We start from the raw sequence: 24,568 nt of genomic DNA on the forward strand, positions 1-24,568 counted from the left end.
TTACGGCAAAGATGCCTCAGTATTATTTGATCCAGGATCTACGTGTTCATATGTGTCATCTCTATTTGCTCCATTCCTGGGTATTTCTCGTGAGTCCTTGAGTACTCATGTTTATGTGTCCACTCCTGTAGGCGATTCTATTATTATGAACCGGATCTACCGGTATTGTATTATTACATTCTGTGGTTATGAAACTAGAGCAGATCTATTATTGTTCGAGATGACCGATTTTGAAATTATTCTGGGTATGGGGTGGTTATCTCCATATCATGCTATTCTAGATCGTCATGCCAAAATTGTTACCTTGGCTATTCCATCTTTGCCTATGCTGGAGTGGAATGGTTCGCCTGTTAGTTCATTTAATCGAGTTATTTCTTTTATAAAGGCTCAACACATGGTTGAAAAGGGTTGTTTGGCTTATCTAGCCTATGTTCGGGATACTGCTGCAGAGACTCCGGCTATTGATTCAGTGCCGGTAGTTCGGGAATTCTCCGATGTATTTTCGTCAGATCTTCCAGGTATGCCACCTGATCGTGATATTGATTTCTGTATTGACTTGGTTTAAGATACCCAGCCTATATCTATGCCACCGTATCGCATGGCTCCGAAAGAATTGAAAGAACAACTTGAGGAGTTACTAGCCAAAGGGTTCGTCAGACCGATTGTATCGCCTTAGGGTGCACCAGTATTATTTGTAAAGAATAAGGATGGAACAATGCGGATGTGTATTGATTATCGTCAACTGAACAAAGTCACTATTAAGAACAAGTATCTGTTGCCGCGTATTGATGATCTATTTGACCAGTTGCAGGGTGCTAGGGTATTCTCTAAGATCGACTTGAGGTCGGGGTAACATCAGTTGAAGATTCGGGATTCGGATGTTCCGAACACTACTTTTCGGATAAGATATGGTCATTATGAGTTTCTGGTGATGTCCTTCGATTTAACTAACGCCCCGGCAGCGTTTATGGATCTGATGAACAGGGTATTTGGGCCATATATTGATTCGTTTGTCATTTTCTTTATTGATGACATTTTGATCTACTCGCGCAGTAAGGAGGAGCATGAGCAGCATATGAGAGTAGTGCTTCATACATAGCATGAACAAAAGCTATATGCTAAGTTCTCTAAATGTGAGTTCTGGATTGAGTCTGTAGCATTTTTAGGGCATATTGTATCGGGCGAGGGCATTAACGTTGATCCCAAAAAGATTGAGGCAGTTCAAAATTGGCATCGTCCCACTTCGGCGACTAAGATCAGGAGTTTTCTGGGTTTAGCATGTTATTATCGTTGGTTCGTGGAGGGTTTTTCGTCTATTGCAGCACCTTTGACCAAATTAACCCAGAAGGGTGCTCCGTTCCGATGGTCCGATGATTGTGAAGTGAGCTTTCAGAAGCTCAAGACAGCATTGACTACAGCACCAGTGTTAGCATTGCCTTCCGGTTCGGGAATGTATACAGTGTATTGTGACGCTTCACGCGTTGGTTTGGGTTGTGTATTAATGCAGGAAGAGCGAGTTATTGCATATGCTTCACGTCAGCTGAAGCCCCACGAGCAAAATTATCCGGTACATGATTTGGAGTTAGCTGCGATTGTTCACGCTCTTAAGATTTGGAGGCATTAGCTTTATGGGGTGTCTTGTGAAGTTTACACTGATCATCGCAGTTTGTAGCATTTGTTCAAGCAGAGGGACCTAAATTTGAGACAGCGCAGATGGCTTGAGTTACTGAAAGATTATGATATTACTATCCTATACCATCCGGATAAAGCAAATATGGTTGCAGACGCCTTGAGTAGAAAGGCGGAGAGTATGGATAGTTTGGCTTTCATTACAGCAAAGGAGAGGCCATTAGCTTTGGATATTCAATCCTTGGCTAACCGACTTGTGAGATTGGACATTTCAGAGCCCAGCCGAGTTCTTGCATGTGTTGTAGCTCAATCTTCACTATTTGAGCAGATCAAGGCTTGTCAGTATGATGATCCACACTTAATGGTTCTTCGAGAAATGGTACTATGGGGTGGTACCAAGGAAGTTACTATTGGAGCGGATGGTGTTCTGCGACTCCAAGATCGTCTATGTGTTCCTAATGTGGATGGACTGAGGAAAAAGATCCTAGAGAATGCACACAGTTCTCGGTATTCTATTCATCCAGGTGCTACGAAGATGTATCGTGATTTGAGGCAACATTATTGGTGGAAGCGATTGAAAAAGGACATAGTTAAGTATGTAGCTAGGTGTCTAAATTGCCAGCAAGTTAAATATGAGCACAAGAGGCCAGGTGGCCTACTTCAGCAGATGACTATACCAGAGTGGAAATGGGAACGCATCACTATGGACTTTGTAGTTGGGTTGCCGCAGACCTTGCGAAAGTTTGATGCAGTTTGGGTCATTATTGATAGGCTGACCAAGTTGGCACATTTTATTCCTGTTGTGACTACGTATACTTCAGATAGGTTGGCCCGGATATATATCCAGGAGATAGTTCGGTTACACGGTGTGCCAATTTCTATCATATCAGATAGAGGCCCTCAGTTTAATTCACATTTCTGGAGAGCAGTACAGAGTGAGTTGGGGACCCGTGTAGAGCTCAGCACAGTCTTTCATCCGCAGACCAACGGGCAGTCAGAGCGGACAATTTAGATTTTGGAGGATATGCTCAGGGCATGTGTGATTGACTTTGGAGGTCAGTGGGATCGTTTCTTTCCTTTGGCCGAGTTTGCTTATAATAACAGTTACCAATCCAGCATCGTGATGGCTCCATTTGAGGCTTTATACGATGTCGTTCGCCCATCGGGTGGTTTGAGCTCGGTGGGGCTAAGTTATATGGTACTGATTTGGTGAAGGATGCCTTGGAAAAGGTAAAGTTGATTCAGGAGTGACTTCCTACAGCACAGTCCAGACAGAAGAGTTACGCGGATCAGAAAGCGCGTGATTTATCATTTATGATAGGTGAAAAAGTTCTCTTGAAATTTTCGCCGATGAAGGGAATCATGAGATTTGAGAAAAAGGGAAAATTAAGCCCAAGGTTTATAGGCCCATTTGAGGTGTTGAGACGAGTTGGGGAGGTTGCTTATGAGCTTGTATTGCCACCCAGCCTATCGGGAGTTCATCCGATTTATCATGTATCTATGCTCCGGAAGTATCATGCCAATCTATCACATGTGTTAGACTTCAGAACAGTTTAGCTAGATAATAGCTTAGGTTATGAAGAGGAGCCAGTTGCAATTGTTGATAAGCAGGTTCGCCAGTTGAGGTCCAAGAGGATTTCTGCAGTAAAAGTCCAGTGGAGGGGCCAACCAGTAGAGGAAGCAACTTGGGAGGCCGAGAAAAATATGCGGAGCAGATATCCACACTTATTTGACACTCCAGGTATTATTCTAAACCCGTTCGAGGATGAACGTTTGTTTAAGAGGTAGAGAATGTGATGACCCAAAAATGTCATCTTTAAATTTAATAATTAATTCTGTGTTCTAAGATATCGAAAAGCACTATTTATCATTCCTCGACTTGCGTGCGTAATCTGTAAAATAATCTGAAAAGTTTTTATGTAAAAAATGGATAAAATATGAATTAGAGCTTTAAAACTCAACTGAGTTGACTTTGGTCAATATTTTGAGCAAACAAACTCGGATCAGTGTTTTGACAGTTCCGGTAGGTCCGAATCATGATTTGGGACTTGGGCGTATGCCCGGAATCAAATTCTGAGGTCCCTAGCCCGAGATATGAAATTTTGATAAAAAATTAAAAGTTTAAGTTCAAATAGTGGCCAGATGTCGAATTATGTGCAAACGACCCCGGAATAGCATTTTGATGATTCTAACAGCTCTGTATGGTGATTTTGGACTTAGGAGCGTGATCGAAATTTTATTTGGAAGTCCGTAGTGAAATTAGGCTTGAAATGGCTAAAGCAAGAATTTAAATTTGGAAGTTTGAGCGGGGAGTTGACTTTTTGATACCGGAGTCGGAATCCAGTTTTGAAAATTTTTATAGCTTTGTTATGTCATTTATGACTTGTGTACAAAATTTGAGATCAATCGGACTTGATTTGATAGGTTTCGACATCGAATGTAGAAGTTGGAAATTTTAAGTTTCATTAAGCTTGAATTGGAGCATGATTCGTGATTTTAGCGTCGTTTTATGTGATTTGAGGTTTCAAATAAGTTCGTATGATATTTTAGGACTTGTCGGTATATTTGGTTGAGATTCCGAGGGCCTCGATTGAGTTTCGGATGGTTAACGGATCAAAAGTTGGACTTAAAAAGCTGCTGCAATTTTTCCTCTTCTGTTGGACATTCTGGGCTGTGATCGAGCCCAGATATCGAGCCAGATATCGAGCCCAGATATCGAGCCCAGATATCGAGCCCAGGTATCGAGCCCAGGGTTGACGAGGCTCAGGCTCGAGCTTGTGTATCGAAGCCATGATCGAAGGTCCAACTCGAGGGCCATGATCGAAGGCAAGGCTCGAGGGCCGGGATCGAGACCCAAGATCGAGGGTCACAATCAAAGGCTCAAGCTCGATGCCATGATTGAGGCTATGATCGAAGGACCAGGCTTGATTCTATAATCGAGGCCATGACCGAGGTCCAGGCTCGAGCCTGTGATCGAAGCCACGATCGAGGCCTAGGCTCGAGGGCCATGATCGAAGCCACGATCGAGGCCCAGTTCCGAAGGCTGTCTAGGCAGTTTTATAAAAAGAGGCAATTCGTCCCATTCACCATTTTTATCAAATTGGAGCTTGAGCAGAGGCAATTTTAGATAGATTTTTAAGGAAATACATTGGGGTAAGTAATTCTAATTCGGATTTGGTTTATAAACACAAATATATTATTGTTCTCATCATTTAATTAGAGTTTTGAGATTGAAATTTGGGAAATTTTTAGAAATCTCATAGAAATAAATTTTTGAGATTTCGGTATCGATTCGGAGTCGGATTTGATTGAAACTAGTATGGTTGGACTCGTAATTGAATGGGTTATCGGATTTCGTAACTTTCTCCGGATTCCGAGATATGGGCCCTACGAAAAAAGTTTTAATTAATTTCGGAAATTTTATTAAAAGTGTAGTATTTTCTTATAGAATTGATTCCTACAATATTTTTAGTGATTGTATCGAATTATTTTGGCTAGATTCGAGCCAGACAGAGTTGGATAATCGTGGAAAAGGCCTTCTAGTGGATTAAATTGGAGCAAGACGAGGTAAGTCTCTTGTCTAATCATGTGAGGGAGAAATTACCTCATAGGTGATTAAAATTAAATAATTATTACTAATTGTGGGGGTTACGTACGCATGAGGTGACGAGAGTCTGTGCGTAGCTACTATTAATGCTAAAGTCCGGGTAGTTTAGGACTCAAAGCATGAATTACTTGTGTAAATTGTATTCCTTGTTTAATTAATATTATTTGATATATTTATATATATGTTGTGAATTGTTATATATTGTGAATTATTAGCTAAAAATATTAAAGGATGAAAATCTCATATACTTGATTTTCTGTTTAAATTAATTAATTGTTAAGAGAAATTGTTCTTCCTCGTTAATTTATCTTATAATAAATATACTCTCATTCCGGAGGTACATAAGAAAATGTACTCCTTTCTTGTGAAGCGGGCCGAACGCCTCGGCAGGATAGATGCATCTATGGATCGTGCCGCACGTCCCTCAGCAATGTACACGAAACTCTGGATCGGGCCGTACGACCTCGGTAGAAATCGTACTTAATAATAATTATTACATGATACTTTGATAGTTTATTGCAGCTTGTGAAACTAATTGATGAATTGAAAATCTTTGAAATTTAATGAATTATTATTCCTACTTGTTAAGGAATTATTGTTATTCCTGTAAATGAGACTAATTGATAAATTTAGAAATTTATTGAAATTGAAAGAAATTTAATTATTTCTGCTGGTTAATTAAACTATTGATATATTCTGTGAATTATGTAGATCTAGATATTCTAGTTTTATTTCAATTATTATTATTGACCCATAGTGAGTGTCAAAGTCGGCCATCTCGTCTATACCACTTCGAGATTAGGCTTGATACTTACTGGGTACACGTTGTTTACGTACTCATACTACACTTCCTACACTTTTTGTGTAGGACCTGAGGCAAGTACTAGTGGGGGACCTATCGTCTTACACCCACATTATCCAGGGGCATAGTGGTGAGCTGCCTTTCTGAGCCGTTCTGCAGCTACCACTGTCTCTCCTTGTATTTTTCATTCTATCTATTTTTATTTCAGACAGTATTAGTGATTTTGTATAATCTACTAGATGCTCATATACTTGTAACACCAGATCTTGCACACACAATGGTAGAATTTGGTGTCTTATTATTTTTCTTGGATTTAAATTTTTTTTATACATGTTTAATTTATTAGTTGGCTTGCCTAGCTATAGTGCTGGGCATCATCACGACCTATAGGTGAAATTGGATCGTGACACCTACATATTTTCAGTCTTTTTCTTTGATATTCTTACTCACCTTCTTTCTCAAAGATTTCATTAGTTCAAGTGTTCAACAATATTTTTAAGTTTCCAATAGTTCTATACTTCTATTACTCTATAAGATCTTATCTAAGATCAATAATATCTCAAGAAAGATTAAATGAGTTGGTTATATTATCAATGGAACATGAACTATTAGAGAAAATCGATTATAAAAAAATTATTAACAACTTTATATCACTACAAGAAATAAGCTAAATTGCGTAGGTTTATTTGTGGGAGTTATAAGAACCCCCACTATAAGATCATTTTATGGCATTTATTTTAACCCCCGCTATATATTTCTTTTTGTGGCGATTTTATTGTAGAGGTTTTTTATAACCTCTGCAAATTGCATCAAATTGTGGGGATTTTTAAAATGCTATAATTCAATACAATTTGTGGTGTTTAATAACCCCACAATTTAGGATGTCAATCAAAAGTTTGAATTATGGAGAAACATCTTAGAGAGCAAATATTTTAGGATAAATATAAATAAGAGCGAATATACGCACTACAACTTTAATCAGCATGTGAAGAGCGAAGTTGAGGTGAAACTAGACGAGATTGCGGTGCTAAAATGCTAACAATTTAATATCGATATATAGGTTCATTGTTCAAGAGAATGAAATAATAGATAAAATGTTACTCATATAATTAAAATCAGATTGTTATGATGGAGAAGTGCTACATATTATGTGATAGAAGAATATCTATCAAAGTGAAAGGTAAGTAATAGTTATAAGATCGATAATATTGTATGGTAGTGAGTGTTAAGTCACTAAAACCCAATATATCCCCAAAATGAATGTTGGAGAGATGCGAATATTAAGATGCACGACGGTCAAACAAGATTAGACTAGATAAAAATGATTACATTCACTAAAAGTTGCACGTAGCACATGTTGAGGATCAAATGAGAGGTAGCTTCAGATGGCTTAATAATGTCTTACGTCAACCTACATACACACTAATCCATAAGTATAAAATTAAAAGAAAATTATAAAATATATGTCTCATATTCATAATATTAGACGTTTTGAATTTAAATAAATAATAGTAGTAATTTTAAATTTTTCTTACATTTAATAAAGGATATTTATAATTTTAATTAAATGATTTAATTTAATGATATTTTGTGATTTTTTTCTATATTTTAATTTATTATTTGTTTGGATGTGTTATTTTTTTGTGTGTAGTATATATGTCAATAATGTTTAAGTATATTTTATTAGTAATAAGTTAGCTTTAATGCCTAAATTTTATTATATTTAAATAGATAAAAAAGAAATAAATAAAAGAGAAAAGAAATATTTAAAAGACAATATTGGACATCATCCTCAAAAATTTCAGAACTAAGCGGGCAAAATTCCTTCTCTTTTTCTCCCTCATTTTTTCACAGGGCACGATATGTTTCAGAAGGGCTCAACTCCCCCTCCCCAACTCACGAAATCTTTCAGGAGGCTCAATTCCCCTTCTTCATCATCTTCTCTACATAGTAAGTCGGTGCAATTCAAAAAATAAAGAATTGTCATGCTCTTTCTTATTTTCTGTTACGGTATTTTTTGTTTATTTTTCGATGTAGAATTTGTAACCGAAATTGTTTAAATATTCTTGTGGATCTGTATATTATTACAGGTTTTGGGTTAAATTGTGATTCATTATTGTGTGGTCCATTGTTCTCGAGTTCGTGATTACAATTGAGTGTGTACTTTTAAAAGCCTAGATTTTTTTACTATGTGTTTTGCTCTTCAATTTTGCTTCAGATAGTTAGATTTTAATAACAGGAAATCATGTGAGTTCATCTTAGATACCATCACAAACTGATTGCCCATAACTTTTCTTAGGATGGGTGGAAATTGGGGGGGGGGGGGGGGGGGGAGATTATTAGACATGAAGGAAGAATAGAAATACCTTTGGGTGCCTGCAATTGTTCCGTTGAGTTTTCTTAATCTTTCGGCACTCGTGTTTATTTTCTATACTAAAAGATATGGTGTTCAGATTATGAGTTTTTGATAAACTAAATTTATCATGATTCTTATTTTATCAGTCATTTTTTCTTTGTGCTTTACATTCTATTTAGTTGTAATGACAAGGTGATGCACATCCATCGAAGATTAAATGCTCTAATACCAATGCAAAGGTTTTGAGATTGGTGGGTTGGTATGATAGCACCGATGGGTGAGTTTTCTTAACTCATTTATTGGCAAGACACTCTTTTAAGAGAAAACTTATCTTTTATATAACATGCTTCTTGAATTACATGAAGTTACAATAATTCAAGACCATTTGCTCCATTGAATATCAGTTGCATTAAGTACTATAGAGTAATTTGTTTCATATTCTCTTACAACTGTTATTGATATAGATACTGGCAGGATTCATGTCTTAGAAGATTTGATTAAGTTCCTCAAGATATATATGAGATGTTGAAGTAAGCTAGTTGTATATATATTTCATTTGTTATGATATATGTATTTGAATTTGTGATGTTTGTTACTATAGTTTAAGAAATACTTCTATCATACTCCTTCCCATTTCCCTTTTTATAATGCATGATCTGTTCGGTGCAAAGATGCATGGTGAAGGAATATATTTCGCTGGTGAATATGTATGCAAAAGTTTCAGGATTGTTTACTGATATGATAGTATTGATGGGTAAGTTATGCTTCGTAACTTGTCTTTTGACCAAGTATTCGTTTCGTAGAAAGTTTACTTTTTATATAACAAACTTCTTGCATTATAGGAAGCTACAATTATTGGAAAAACATTTGCAGCATTGAACACCAGTTGAAGTTACAAAGAAATGGTAGCCTTGTGAACAATTAACGCAATTGGCTCATTGACATCTTGCTATATATGTGGCTACAGGATGGTTAACTTTGTCCGGGTTTAATTTTATTTTCCTAAAGTTTTAATGGATATTGAGATGGTTAACCGATGAAGAAGAACAACTTAAAGAAACTAATCAAACAAAAGTTTTGGAATTCAATTGTTGAGATGTCAAGTAAGTTACCTCCTACATTTTCAATCCTTGCACTTCTTTTCCCAAGGTTATGTTAAGTAAGTAAGAGCACTTTGTTTCATATTCTTTTGCAGTTATTGCTAATACAGATTCTAGTAGAATTCATGCCTTAGAAGATTGATTAAGTCCCTCAAGAAACAAGATGTTCAAGTAAGCTGGTAGTATATAAATTCTACATTTTTTGTTAAAGTTTTGGCACTTTTTTTGCTTCTTTTGCTTGAAGTTAGCTCCATAAGATTTTGAAACTCGTTTGTTTGTTTAACTAATTATTATTCCCCCTCCTATTTTATCAGTTTATTTCTTTTACTTCAGTGTTCCAGTGTTGTTAGCGGTCAACTTTGGTACAAGTTTAACTTCTATTAATCATGGGGCTGGATTGAAGCTTATACTTTATTTTCTTAATTCTAATGTTAGAAGACCTGTCGAGGTTGACTTATACTTTAATAGTTACATATGTGGTCTTTTTCATGAATATATAGCTAGAATTTATGCCGCCGAGTAGAATAATTTGTAAGTTTTGTGATAATATACGAGGAAACAACTTTGTACTTTAGTTCTTGTTCATGTGAGAGTATCTAGCAACTTCTGTTTAATGCTGTTTTTACTTGTTAAACCAAGTGACCGATTTATTTGTTAGAAGATTTGGAGTTTTTGTTTATTTATGTAACTTGATTTGTCCAACAACTTGTGTATAATGCTATTGTTAGACTATGCTACTCGTTTATAACTTATTCATCGAATGTTTTTGTTTAATTATTTCAGCATAGTGATGTGAAGAGCGAGTCTGCTTCACCCGTGGGTGTAAGAGTATCATCAAGTGACGGCAACACAAATTAGTGAATCACCAAGCAAGTACTTTGGATTTTTGTATATTTATTCATTGAGGAACTACTCTAGATTGTCTAATATTAAAGTTATTATATACTTTATGTGTTTGTATAACTTTAGTTTTATTTCAATTTGATTTGTAATGTTTGTTAAAAACTTACAATAGATATTTTAATGAAATTTGATTTTTGTTGTATGAGTTATTTAGTAAAATTATTTATTGAATCCTAAAATTAAAATCTTGAAATAGGTATTGCGGCATTTATAAACTGCCAATATTAAATATATTTTTTAACGATTGAGTTCAAATTGTGGGGGGTTATAAATCCCCACAAATAATTTTTCTTAAACATTAAGATCATATTATTGGGGTTACAAACTACCACTAATTGCCTTTGAAAACCGCCACAAATTAAAAATTTATTTTGTGGCGGTTGTCGTGGAGGTTTTAGAAAACTGCTACAAAAATGCTCGTGGAGAATATAACTGTGGCATTTTTTAAAACCGCCACAATTCATTTTGTGGAGGTTGAAAACTGCCACAAATTGACAAAAAAAAGCCCCACAAAATGAGCCTTTTTTGTAGATATATCAAAAAGTTAGTAGAATAGACTTCAAATAAAAATATATCTTATAACTTTTAAAAAAAAAAAGGCCTCATATTAAACTATGGCTTTAGGCCCCGTATGTGCTTGAGCCGCCCTTGGGATATAAGCAATAGGAGTAGAAAATGCTAAGCTAATTGGTCTCAAAACTATTATGTCTATGCATTTTCAATAAATGTATTATCGCATTGCTAGTATAATAAATATATTGACTTAAAAATTGTTTATACTTTCACTTTTCATTAAGATTCTCTCTGCTGTGGGGTGGGCTTGTAGTTACAGGATAGCAGTAGCGTCGTGCAAAACGAAAACCTTGTGAGTTCGTCTTAATCCAATTAGATTATACTAGTAATACCGATTGTTAAAAAATATTTATACTATCACTATTTTTTTACTTATTACAAAAGGTTATTTATTTTATTATCCACGTTACCAAGTTAGGCTTTTTTATACAGCTAATTTGAGTGGAAAAAAGCTATGCACAGAATATTTTACCCTAACATGTTTAATTATACTGTCAATACGCAGAAGTTACGTGAACTCGTATTGTTGTATATATCCATAACACCCAAGAATTAAATGGATAAAAGAAGTTTCTATTTCTAGACAATTTAAAAAAGTATAGTGAAAGTTTTGACACATGTAAACTTGCTGAACTTGCACTAGAGAAATCCTACTAGCCATGTAATTTTATAGTAACAAACAGATTGAAAATTGTAACGACACCTTGACCTATAACATACACTTGTATTACAAAGAGACAAATATTCACCTTTAGACAATCTATTTTCTTGGATCGCCAAGTAAACTTCTCATTGCCTTTACAATATAAATACAACCCTAGTTAAAGCATTTCATCTTTCCTCATAATAAAACACCATTATCAATTTTCCCCTTTTCTTCCTTGAAAAATCAATAAAAATAGAAGAAAAAGGGAGGAAAAAAAAAATGGCTCTTCATAACCAAATCTTGCTTCTCATTTCCCTTTCTTTTCTTGTTTTTCAACTCAACATTGCTACCCCTACCCCCTCCCCTACCCCTACCCCTACCCCTACCCCTACCCCTATTTCTTACATTTCTTCATCACCAAATGTATCACCATCTCCTTCACCATCCACAGAAAATCTTGAAATTCCAACAAATGATCAAGTTTCACTTGGAAACAAAGATTCTGTAAACCATTATGTTGATTCACTAATGGAAAAATCAGTGTCTAAGACAGAAGATTTCCTTGACACCGTTGTCGAAAAGAGATTATCTGATCCAGCAGCTGATCCTTTTACTAAAGACTGTCTTTTGGTATGCAAAGAAGTGTACGAGAATGCAGTTGATGCAATGAAAAAGACAATTGAAGATGTTGACAGAGGTTCTTATTACAGTGCTAATGTTGATCTTAGTGCATTGACTACTGATTTAGAAACTTGTATGGATTGTATTAAGGAGATATATGGTGATGATCAAGAATTCATGTCATTTGATGATTGGGCAGAGAAAATTACTGAAGATGCCTTGGAAAAAATTGTGGGCTTTAGCAGTTAAATTATAAAAAGACTGGATTTAACTTATATGCATTGACAGTCAGTGCATATGTTAAATTAATATAAGACTATTAATTCATAAAGATACAATTTTTATATGGTTGTTCTTTATAGCTGAGGATTCAGGTGGTTTGGGTGGAATATTAATAATTAATAACCTGGCTAATGTTTATTTAATTAGTGTTCTCTTTTATTACCTTGTTGGGTTTGTAATTCAGGGGAAAGAATTGGTCAAGACTCTTGGCTAACTAATAATTATATTGGTAACAATTTTGCTGTACTGTAATTTCTTTTCTTCTTTGATTAAAAATTTCTCAAACACACGTTTTAGCAATTTGGAAATCAAAATTGGTGTTAGATCATTTACATATCAAGCATTCCATAATTTGAAAGGATTTAATTTATATGCACCGATAATTGTAAAGAATTTTTATACTATTAGCATAATTTGACATGTTGTAGTTGGTAACCTATATCACTTTTCAGGTACTAATCATATTTTATATGGTTGATTAGCAATTATTTTTTAGAATGACCTGATATTTATAAATTATTTTATACTACAGTTTATAGAAGATAATTAACCTTATTTTGGAAAGGAAAAAAACTCATTGTATTAACCAAACAAATGATTACATGACATATGTCTTTTACACGAAGCTTAAAAAAAATATTGCCACAAGTGTAAGGATCTTTGACTTGTCACTCAAGTCTAGCTTATAGTATTTTTCTTTTTGGGCTTTCGCTGTAGGAGAACCAAGTGCTAAAAAGCTTTATGTAATTTTATGTGAATTTTTCATCTGGATGAAAAGTTTAGTAAATATATCCCCTTTTTGTCATTTGAAAACCTTTTGCCTTCAAATTGGAGTATTCTTCTTTTCAAAAGCTTAGGGGTGACAAATAGAGTTATGATAAGGTTATTTAATGTGTCTGAAAACTAAAGTGCTAATTTGTTTATGAGTTTAAAGACCTACATTATCTTTCTTAAAAGTCTTTATTTTGAAATTTATTAGGTCACTTCAATAAAATAATATAAAGTTTCAAATGATAGATATCGTGTTATTTACACAAAAGTTATCCCGGCATAACTTCTTTCATAACATAAACTACCAAATTCTAATTAATTTAAACTAATCAACATAATTAGTGGGAAATGCTTTGTTAAACTAATTACATATAACGCATGTACTAGGCTGATTGAACTTGGCAATGAAAATACCCTAAGAGGCAGTACTATGATCTGTAATAACTTTGAATAATATTAGTATTAATACAATATACCCACATTCATAAAAAAACAAAGTTTTTGTCTAATTCTTTTAACTTATCTATAATAAAAGAGCAGTTTGAATCAAACTGTTTGATGCACAAAGTATTTTGTAATTCGATTCAACGTTGTGTGGCCGGGTGAGTTATGGGGCCAAAAAATTCTATCCTTCAATAATAAATTAGAGAACTAGAATCTCTAAAACGAAATTGTCAAATGCTGGTTAATATGCACTTGAAAATCTATATTTTAGCATAGCCAATGAAGCTATAACTCAATTTTACGTATAAAAACACCCAATGAATCTCCTTGAATTCACCACTTTCTTTTCCCCATCGTCTTTTGCCATCTTTTTTCTCTTCTAAATAAATTTAAAAAAAAAGGACAATGGCGTTTTATACCCAAATATTTCTTGTCTTCGCCATTTCTTTCTTCCTTACAACCCTCCCCTCTAAGGCATACAAAAATTACCCCACTCCATCACAATCCCATGCACCTGCCCTTTCCCCACAACAATCCTCCTCCTTCTCGACCTCGACCTCATCCTCATCCTCATCCTCATCCTCATCCTCTGCCTCGGCCTCTTCATTGTCGTCCCTAACTGCTTCTGTAGCCTCTACAACAACTTTTGAAATTCCAAAAAACATCCCCGTTGTATCAACAGGGGATGTCTCGATATTTGTAAAAGCTATCATGGACGCAACAATGTCCAAGACCGACGAATTTATTACCAAAGTCATTGACAAACGTTTGGCTGAACCAAACACAGATATTTATGCTAAGGATTGTCTTGAGACATGCAAATCTGTCTTTGAAGATGCAAAGGATGCAATGAAGAGGACTGAGGAAGATGTCAAAGCAGGAAATATGTACAAAGCTAATGTGGATGTTAGTGCAATGTCAACAAACATTGATACTTGCAATGAATGTGCTACTTCTATATATGGATTTGATCCTGAGTTCAAGAAATTTGACAATTGGGCACAAGGGATTGCTAGTGATTGCCTTGATAAGATTACTGGCCAAAGCAGTTAAATTGGTATTTGATCTTAATATTTCAAGAGTTTGTTATCAACTCTTTCTACTTCTATAAATTGTATTTTGCGTTGTAATCATGGAAAGATTTGGCGATAAATAATCTTTTAACCTACACTTGGAATTAATGAAGGAACACTATAATTAGTAGTGTTTGATCTTTTAATTTGCTATTTCCAAACCGTGGTGCCTTTTGTTTTTCCCATGAATTTTTCGCATGCTTTGATATCAATCCTGTTTAGGCAAAATTCCTTTTCCTAGTGAAAAATAATAAGAATTTCCTCAAGAGAATTAAGAAATTACCGGTGTCATTGTCAAAATAGGGGGAGGCGCATTCGGTACAATGTCAATGTTTCTCAAGATGAGACACACTCGGAAAAAGTTCAGTTACCTTAGTATGACAAAAGATAATATTTTTACTTTACTATTGTAATGACTTGGCGTAACTAATAAAGTTGCTTCCATATGACCAAGAGATCACGGGTTCGAGCCGTAAAAACAGTCTCTCACATAAATGCAGAGTAAGACTGTGTATAATAAACATTGTGATCTGGCCCTTTCCCGGACCCCACGCATAGCGGAAGATTAGTGCAAAGCTATTGTAATGACTAAAGTTTAACCTTGCGTTTCTTCGAGGTAGGTGACTAAAAAAATCATTAGGGAGGCAAAGTATGTTATAAGCCACTATAACTTACGTAGTAAACATACATGTAATCCAGGCTTAAAGATGATACCACAACCTACACAGGCTACTATGCAGTAATTTGTAACAATCTCAGTGTGAATAAGAAATGACAGCTACAACTGTCAATAGTACAACTGTTGCAGCTAATATAAACTTTTATACTACAAAAGATGAAGCCATCTTCACGGTTTAGACTGTAGATGGTTATACATTGATTATCAATGAAGAAGAGTGAGACAAGAATGGGCCAGGAAGAAGCGGAAGCCACCAGCGGCCACTGATGCATATTGATATAGTTTGTATTTTGTGTTTATTATGGGTGAATTGGTAAAAGGAGTACTGACTTTTCAGAGTTAAACTGAGATGACAATCTAAAAGAACCAGGTCGTAGAGTCACTTGCTGCAGCTCCATTCAGCCATGTCTGATGTACGTGGGTCCAAGTGAGTCCATCTGCGACAGTCTTATTCTGGGACAACGACAGATTATATTAGGCTTCAGTTGTAAAATTTACATGGAAAAATCCTTAGTCTGCAAATTTGAAATTTTACCTTTGAACTTAATAGGACTGTAGTTATGCAACATCGCCTGTCTTCACCTGCAGGAATAAGCAACTTATAAGATAGCAATGTGAAAATGATAAAAGAGCTATGAGAACGAAAATGCAGGTGTGGGAAAAGGCAAGCAGCCAGTGAATAGGAGGTCACGAGTTCGAGACATGAAAATAGCCTCTTGCAGAAATATAGGGTAATGCTGCATACAATAGACCCTTGTGATCCGGCCCTTCACCGAACCCCGCGCATAGCGAGAGCTTAGTGCACCGGGTTGCCCTTTTTTATCTATTCCTACTGCGAAATCAGAAAGGAAAATAGGGAGACTCTTTGGTTGCAAGACTGTTCTGTTTAGACTTTATTTTTCTGATAAGAACTATTCTTTTTAGACTTCTTAGTAGACCAAAGCTGTGTGGGCACTGTAATCCAAAGATTAGGGGCTCAAATATTACAAGCACCTAAACCTCACCTAAGGTCGAAAATGGAAAGGCTAGATACTTCACTCATTATAATGCTCCAACTACTAATGTTCACAACTGAAGCTTCAATTGGTTTTGTAAGGGCTTAGCGTGGGATTTGGTGTATGCTCAAGAAGTCTCGTAAGGCAAGGAACAGAATCAGTGCACAATTGGTAGACTGTGGCTGTGATTTGCAGGAATGAGTATATAAAACTGCTGTGCGATTGAGATAGCTAGCCAAAGTATTCCAAAAGGAAAGAACCCAAATTATTATCTCGTTGACGCATATTTAAAGTATGGCTTCAGGCATCAACTGTTCCAAATGGCTCGTCTCTGTTGCTGGAACACAACTTCAAACAACATGTTTGCATGCTTGAAGCAAACAAAAGATTTCTATTTCAACAACGTAAGTAATATCTCTTTACCCCACACCTTCCCTCCTCCTAGTTTGTTCTTCAACTAATAAAACTCAAAAACCTTCGAAAGCTTAAGATAGAATTTGAAATGCAAGCAGGTCTAATAACAAGTTACAATAAATAACTACAGATACTCAGCTCCTCCTTAAGCCTATTCAGAAAATTACTTCACTACCATTGAAGGAAGAAAAACACATCTACATTAAGATGGAGGAAAATCACATAAAAGGGTGTTTGAGCCACACAAACTAAGTTGCTCGGAATGGGATACGAGTGTCCGATACGGTTGTGGATCTAGAGGTTGGATCCTTTCATGATCTAAATTTTGAGACAGATTCAGGTACGGATATGAGTGTAGGGATTTGGCTAAAGATAGTCCAAATATCTAAAATTAGAGTTATAAAATATGTCTAAATTATGTGACACTATGTGGATAATTTACAAGGTATTCCTAGAAGGATAATATATTGATCAAGAGGAGAATCCGAGGAGATAAAAGGAAAAGGAATGACATTGCAATTTCTATATACAAGATATTCCATTTTCTTCAATTTCACCCTAGCTTTTGTTTTGATTTAAAAAATTATTGTATCTGTCCCAAATTTCTCCGTCGATTTTGATCAAAGTACCCAAAACAACCGGTTGACCAGATCCGGTACGGATCCCGCACCCACGTCGTGTCAACACGGGTGCGGAACGAAAGTGAAGAGTTCGAGCAACTTAGCACACAAAAACACCAAGGGAGGGACAGAATTTAGTAAATGAGGTCGAATTATTACGTGAAAGGCCCAGTCTGGGAAAAGCATGTGATAGACTATAAAAGTGAAGAGAAACACACTGACTTCTAGGAGCATGTACAAAGTTGAGAGCAAAATGAAAGACCATCGCATGAGGTAAAAGATACTCACCAGAGAGCTCCCATTTCTTGAAACTCACTAACCATGAGTCCGAACCAACCTGTACAGGTAAAACTTGATCGACCCAAATACGAAATTGTTTCCCCTGTTTGTCACCATGACATGTCCCGAATAAAGTTACACATTCCTGGAGGGATTTCTCAACACCAGATGGGTGGACAAAAGTACCAGATGGTCTCTGCAGTAATAGAAGAGTTGGCAAATAAGGATCGCTAACCAACAACAACAATAACAATAACAACAACAAACCCAGTAGTTTCCCACGAGTGGGGTCTGGGGAGGTTAAGATGTACGCAGTCTTACTCTTACCCTTGGAAGGGCAGAGAGGTTGTTTCCGATAGACTCTCGGCTAGAGAATGACCGAAAAAGAAAAGGTAATTGCAACAAGCAGGAATAACAGCAAGATGAAATAAGATCGAATCCAAGAATGCAATCAAACTCTAGGTAATAATAGCCATCTATGAATAAAAGAAAACTTACTAACATTAATGCTAGCGAACTTAGTAAGACAAAGAGAAACGCTCGACTACCTACTAACCTTCTACCCTAATCTTTGACCTCCACACCCTCCTGTTTAGGGTCATGTCCTCAGTCAGCTCCAGCTGCGCCATGTCCCGCCTAATAACCTCTCCCCAAGACTTCTTAGGCCTACCTCTACCCCGCATGCCGCTCACCGAGGCTAACCGCTCACACCTTCTAACTGGGGCTTCTATACTTCTCTTAACATGCCCGAACCATCTCAACCTCGCCTCATGCATCTTATCCTCCACAGGGGCCACTCTCACTTTTTTCCGAATAACTTCATGCTTAATCTTATCCAACCGGGTATGCCCACACATCCACCTCAATATCCTCATCTCAGCTACTTTTAACTTCTGGGTATGAGAGTTCTTGACCGGCCAACACTCTGCTCCATACAATATAGTCGGTCTAACTACAATCTTGTAGAACTTACCTTTAAGTTTCAGCGGCACATTCTTATCACATAAGACACTGGAAGCGAGCCTCCACTTCATCTATCAAGCTCCGATATGATGCGTGACATCTTCATCAAGCTCCGATACGATCGCTAACCACAATGACAAAATAATCACCTGGTTTAAACCCACCACTCACCTTCGCCCTCCCACTCAACCAGAAATCAAAACCATGAGGGGAGAGAGAGAGTACATGGAGAGTACAAGATACCACTTTTTTTAATTATTTATTGAGTATAAGATACTACTTCAGTTTGTTATTTAAAATTCATACATGTGGATACCAAAAAAATTAAAAGTGCCTATATTCTGTTCAGACTTGGGGGGAAAATCTTTCTTTTTTTTTTTTTTTTTGGGGGGGGAGGGGGGGAGGAGGGGGGAGGGGGTAGGGGGTAGGAGTAGGGTCGGGAGTACTTAGGGAGGGAAGATTTCTAGAATCCGCAGTCAAATTCCTAACACAAAATACACATAAGAAAATGAAATAACAGTAGGTATAGGGTACTAAAACATACACACACTGCTTTAAGGTTTGACAGGTAATGCTCAGAATGCTCAATTTCTCCACGCCTCCATTTCTCAAAAAATAGGTAAAATTTGACAACTTCATAGGCGGGAACAAAGTTCTCCATCTTGCAGTCTGACAAATCCATAACATCTCTAGGGGAGGTACTTGGACCTAGGTTGAAATGACCAATAGCTTGTATGATACCGGCAGCACACCTCTCTGTTGCATGAATTACTTTAGGATTATTCTTCGCATTTGCAGCATGCCATTGCAATAATTCCTCCTGTGCATTAGCTACCTGCAAAGTGACTGTACACTTAGAGAGTACTTTTGACCACAAACATGAAAATATATTACCGGATTATAAGGATATATTGGAAAACAGCTGAACCACCAACCATTACACCATACACATCTGGGATACTGAATAGCTCAGCATCATTCCCAGAGTCACCACAGGCAAGGGTGTTGTTTGGTAATTTTCCCTCACTCTTCAATTTCTTAAGCAAATATGCAAGTGCTTGTCCTTTGCCAGCACCTTGTGGTAATATATCTAGATCCATGCCTCCACTGTAAATTATTTTGACATCCAGCTGATGACCACAAAAGACAGAAAAAATCAGATAGAAAAGAAATGAAACTCAATATGAATCTAAATGAATTGAGTTCACTGAAGCGTAGAAAGAATGACATGCTCTCATCTTGCTGTATGAACTTATTCATATTGATGCCAAAATCTGAAGTGCAAAAGTTGTGTCGTACCCCACGTTCTTCGAAGCGCTTGGAAAGAGTTTTCATTATATCTTGTGCTTTGTCTTTCTGAACATAGAAACTGACCTTGTGTGGTCGCTGCTCCGTTTCTGACTGCAGGGATTAAAAGAAGTTGCTTTTACAGATATCAGTTGCTGAAGTTATGTTTCAGTTTACATACTATTTTTAAACATAACTGATTTTCAAGTTCTACTATTAACTTTAAGCTTTGTAATCGAAACTGAAGTAACAAATGATCTCATGTCAACCCATAAGTGTACCTGTAGAGTGAGTTCAGGAAACTTGCTAGTCTCCTCTGTTACTATCTTTCTGTCCCACTTGTTATTTAGAAAAGCTTCCCAACCATCATCAGGCACCATAGAGTTACCATATGTTATTTCAGTTCCCACCGACATAATAGTAATATCTGGGGTTAGCATGGGCTTTTCTTTCCTCAACTCCTTGTAAAGTGTAGGTGATCTCCCAGTTGAGAACACTAACAAAGAGTTATCACGATAATTCGCCTCCCATAAAGCATTAAATCTAAGCAGAGAAAGGTTCTCGGCATCATGATGATCTACCTGTAAAGCAAAATCTCATGTAAGTTACAGCAGCATATGCAGGAGAAATGACAACTATGACAAACCCACCATTGTATGGTCTAGATCTGAGACTATCATGAGACGTGCAGCACTGGTTAGGCGATCCATGAGTGATGTAAATTAGCTTCGCTCTGAAACAAGAAGTGGGGAAAAAGGAAAGTAAGGTGACGAAGTTCAGAATTGTTGCTAAACTTGCCTATCCTCTGGAACATGCAACAATAAGGAAAACTAAGCAATGAAAGATAGAAGCAGTATTAGATTAGATAGTAGAGACACATTTTCTTTATGGCTTATAGTTTTATCATCTTTCAAATAGCATTGAAGAAAGCAAGACCAAAAGCTTGTTAATTACAAATAAGCCCATAACAGAAATCCATTAGCACATAGAAGCTAACTTTTTCCCTATAAAGCACTATGTATTCTTGTGCCATGATTACAGCATGTCCATACAACAACAACAACCCAGTATAATCCCACTAGTGGGGTCTGGGGAGGGTAGTGTGTACGCAGACCTTACCCCTACCCTGAGGTAGAGAGGTTGTTTCCGATAGACCCTCGGCTCCCTCCCTCCAAGAACTCCCCACCTTGCTCTTGGGGCGACTCGAACTCACAATCTCTTGGTTGGAAGTGCAGGGTGCTCACCACTAGAGCAACCCACTCTTGTCCATAATTATTTGCAAAACCTATGGGAATTGTTTGGTTCATGACTGGGATTTGGCAGGATTATACAACTAGAGATGGGTTACTGGATAGAATATTTTCGTTTTTATAACATGTTTCAGTCCACACAAAAAAAAATGAATCCCGAATTAAAAGAAATTGACCCATGAAGGACACAATAGGCTTTCAGGGTCAAGCATGCAGCGACAGTGAGAAGGGGCAGATTGTCACCCCTAATCCATAATAGTGGAATTATAGAATCCCAACACAATCCCCAAATACAAGATACTTCAATCACATGGGGACCGATACGGTAATGAGTCTCAATGATATTATCCAGAAACCAAAAGAACCCAGAGAATGAGAAGTTCTGGGAGAGGGTGGTGGAGATGAGGATAAGGAGGGATGTGTCTATTTTTGAGAACCAGCATCCCACATAAAAAGATGGCTACCAACAAGAAAACAAGAGACAGAGAGAGACAAAAAGATATATTATAACCTTTTGAGCCTCAGTCATTTCATGTTCATGCAAACTCGTCTAGAGCAAAACAAACCCTTTCTTTTATCATACCTATCTTGTTTACTTGTCATTAATGACGAAAAACAACTCACTAAATCCAGCCTTCTTTTTAATTACCCCTTTGGCCTTTTCAGTTCCCAACTTAAAATTATTTATCCCCCGTCGGACCGTCCTCATTACCGTAGGAGCAAACATGTAAGCTCCAATACGTAACTCCTTAGTACGCCAACGGCTATCAGGACTTAATAACCGAGAATCTTCTAAAACTCTTTGCCACAAACTAAAGAATTGAATTAGCTAGCGCCAGTATCATTTACTCTCAAAAAGTAGGAAATGCGCCAAAAAGGTTCAAACTTTTCACGCCTAACTCGAAACTACAGTGTAATGCAGGTCTATGGGCAATGAGCTATCCATTTCCGACCATAAAAACCTAAATATCTGGGGGCAAATTCCACAACAGCACAAAATTTTGACACATTTCAACATCACAGCCCAGATTACTTCAATATAGAAATTACTTGAACAAGCTTGAATTTGGCAAATATTTAACAGATTCACAAACTAATCGTGTAAAAGTACCAAATCCTCTACGCATGAAACTTGTAATCTTAATCAATTGCATACAGTTAAAGGCACAGGATATGAGTACTTGCGAAAAAACTTAAGGCTAAAATTTGATTATACCCCAAGTTACAATCAAATTACAATCTTTCCTAGAAGGGACCAAAGAAACTCCAAATCAAGTGGAGCAACACCAACATTCAAGTTATGGGTAAAAAAGGATCCAAATCAATTAAGTTGATTATCACATCTTCCCTCTATATACACAAATTTATACGGACACCGTCAGATTCTATCAAAAAACGGTTTCTAGCAAGAAATCCCACAAAACCCAATAAAGATTGAACAGACAATTGGTGTATATATACATATCTAGAACCATTTTCTAAACCTTGGTGGACAAATTTAACCAACCTATGCTGGTACGAGGCAGCAGATACTTAGATAACAATAAAATGTATACAGATGTAGAGAGGGAGAGAATTACCTGAAATGGGAATTGGGGTGGATTGAAACGGAGAGTGAGAATGAAATTGTAATGTGAAGTGAAAGGGAAGCAGAAATTCCAAATCTTTTTAGCGTAAGAGAGAGAATGGACAGTTATTTGCGTATAGCCAAGTGGATCCAAATTGTTTGGCGCTTCTTTTGTAACCCAACCCAAAAGCCAAAAGGGATCATTTTATTTTAATTCCTGGCCAAACAAATTCTTTTAATCTTAATTTCAGATAAAAGGGAATATGCTTGTTTATTATCAGTGATGCTTATTGTAGTAGTGATATTGATACAAACTTTTTACACAATAGATGTATAAGTTTGATAAAGGGAATATGTATAAGTTTGATTTTTCACTATTGAAATTCTCTCTTTCAATTTCTAACTGATGTATTTATGTAATAAAAAAAATTATTAATAGATGATTTTTTTTTATTTCTTTTAGAAAATTAAGTGAGGAACTTGTGATATTATTGTATTGATAAAATTTACCTTCTCCACGTAGTATTCGAAGAATAAAAAAGTGTATTGGGACAAGAGGGGATTGCTCCGGACCCTCACCTACAAGTTCAGGGTTGTGGATTCGATTCACCAAAGGAGCAATAGCTCCAACAAAGGTGATCAAATGGGATAAGAATAAAATTTAAAAAAGGTATATTGGAAGACGCAGTCAACCGCGCCGGGATATTGTGTGGTCATCGAACGTTACGTTAAATTGGTTACCATTATCGAGATTCTCGCTCCCCACTACCTAACTTCTCGACGTGCTGGTTCAAAACTCGTAACGACAACGATCCTCCTCCCCACGACTATAAGTATCACCTTTGTATCTCGAAAGAGGAGCATAGGAAAAAAGGAAAAAGAATATAATTGAGGCTCTTCTTATATTGTTGTAAGCTTTGTTTAGTTACCCCGTAGATTGTTAATGCAACTGTTATTATAGCTCATCGAGGCTTACATTTAATAAGATTAATTTTTCTTTTATCTTTATTTTATCTCATTCATTATTTACGATTATCGATCGTTTTGTTCAACTTTTGGATCGGACTAATTGCTAGAGACCTCAAAATATAAGTTTAATTATGTCTTCCAAATTTAGTTTTTGGATCAAACAATTACGATGTAAATTTTCATCTCTTAATCATTGTACAAGACAGAAAAGATTATTACACCTATTAGTGACCATAATCTAATACATCCATTACTACTTTAATGACTATATATGTGACGTCCATTAATTTCTTCACTAGAATGAAAGAAAAGTGGGTGGTCAAGGGGATCAATTTAATCACTTTTATATAATTTTATAAATTATAAATTTAAAAATTTAAAAATAAAAAGAACTACATCAAAACCATTACTAATCAGATAAAACCATATAAAATGTTAAAAGATATTAAAGGTATTTGAGAAAATCTTATTTAAAAGGAAAAAAAATTAACTTTTAAAGTAACATTAGGAAAGAGAAATGGGAAAGGTAGCAATATTTTTTTAAAGTTATAATTAACAAAAACATAAGGAAGACCTAACATTCGTATACATGTAAAATTTATTCGATTCAAATTAAATAAATAATTTGGATTATATTTTACATATACTAGTCCAAATAAATTATAGGCTAATATAATTGGATTAATTATTTAAGTCCAATAAATATCGACTCGGCTAGCCCATTTAATTGGGCTACAA

General features: G+C 36.1%; 3 protein-coding genes across 21 annotated transcripts; 2 read left to right on the forward strand and 1 right to left on the reverse strand.

Annotated features, from left to right (window-relative positions):
• The first annotated feature begins 7,839 nt into the window (after positions 1-7,839).
• Positions 7,840-10,499, forward strand: LOC107819362 (uncharacterized). Of its 18 annotated transcripts, none has more exons than XR_012706697.1 (7): positions 7,840-7,988; positions 8,574-8,671; positions 8,859-8,924; positions 9,066-9,148; positions 9,237-9,497; positions 9,590-9,665; positions 10,278-10,499. XR_012706697.1 is itself a non-coding variant. In XM_075248236.1 (6 exons), the coding sequence occupies exons 1-4, from the start codon at positions 7,901-7,903 to the stop codon at positions 9,317-9,319; spliced, it is 339 nt and encodes a 112-aa protein (XP_075104337.1). In that variant the 5' UTR covers positions 7,840-7,900; the 3' UTR covers positions 9,320-9,497; positions 9,590-9,673; positions 10,278-10,499. The 18 variants fall into 18 exon arrangements, 2 of the variants coding, with proteins under 2 accessions (XP_075104337.1, XP_075104336.1); XR_012706698.1 differs by having other exon boundaries at positions 8,869-8,924; XR_001655704.2 differs by having other exon boundaries at positions 8,574-8,924.
• Positions 10,500-14,071: 3,572 nt separating this feature from the next.
• On the forward strand, positions 14,072-14,953 carry LOC107819365 (uncharacterized). Its single transcript, XM_016645474.2, has one exon. It carries the CDS (start codon positions 14,140-14,142, stop codon positions 14,785-14,787), a length of 648 nt encoding a protein of 215 aa, XP_016500960.1. The 5' UTR covers positions 14,072-14,139; the 3' UTR covers positions 14,788-14,953.
• Positions 14,954-15,550: 597 nt separating this feature from the next.
• LOC107819363 (sucrose-phosphatase 2) lies at positions 15,551-23,125 on the reverse strand. 2 transcript variants are annotated; one of them, XM_016645471.2, is made up of 9 exons: positions 22,875-23,125; positions 20,695-20,777; positions 20,326-20,625; positions 20,057-20,158; positions 19,693-19,887; positions 19,302-19,592; positions 17,804-17,990; positions 16,022-16,068; positions 15,551-15,939 (listed from the first exon to the last, which is right to left on the reverse strand). In XM_016645471.2, exons 2-9 carry the CDS (start codon positions 20,752-20,754, stop codon positions 15,844-15,846), a joined length of 1,278 nt encoding a protein of 425 aa, XP_016500957.1. In that variant the 5' UTR covers positions 20,755-20,777; positions 22,875-23,125; the 3' UTR covers positions 15,551-15,843.
• Between the last annotated feature and the right edge of the window lie 1,443 nt (positions 23,126-24,568).

The sequence above is a fragment of the Nicotiana tabacum genome, chromosome 24 (assembly GCF_000715075.1).
Source record: "Nicotiana tabacum cultivar K326 chromosome 24, ASM71507v2, whole genome shotgun sequence".
In the NCBI taxonomy this organism is placed as follows: Eukaryota; Viridiplantae; Streptophyta; class Magnoliopsida; order Solanales; family Solanaceae; genus Nicotiana; species Nicotiana tabacum.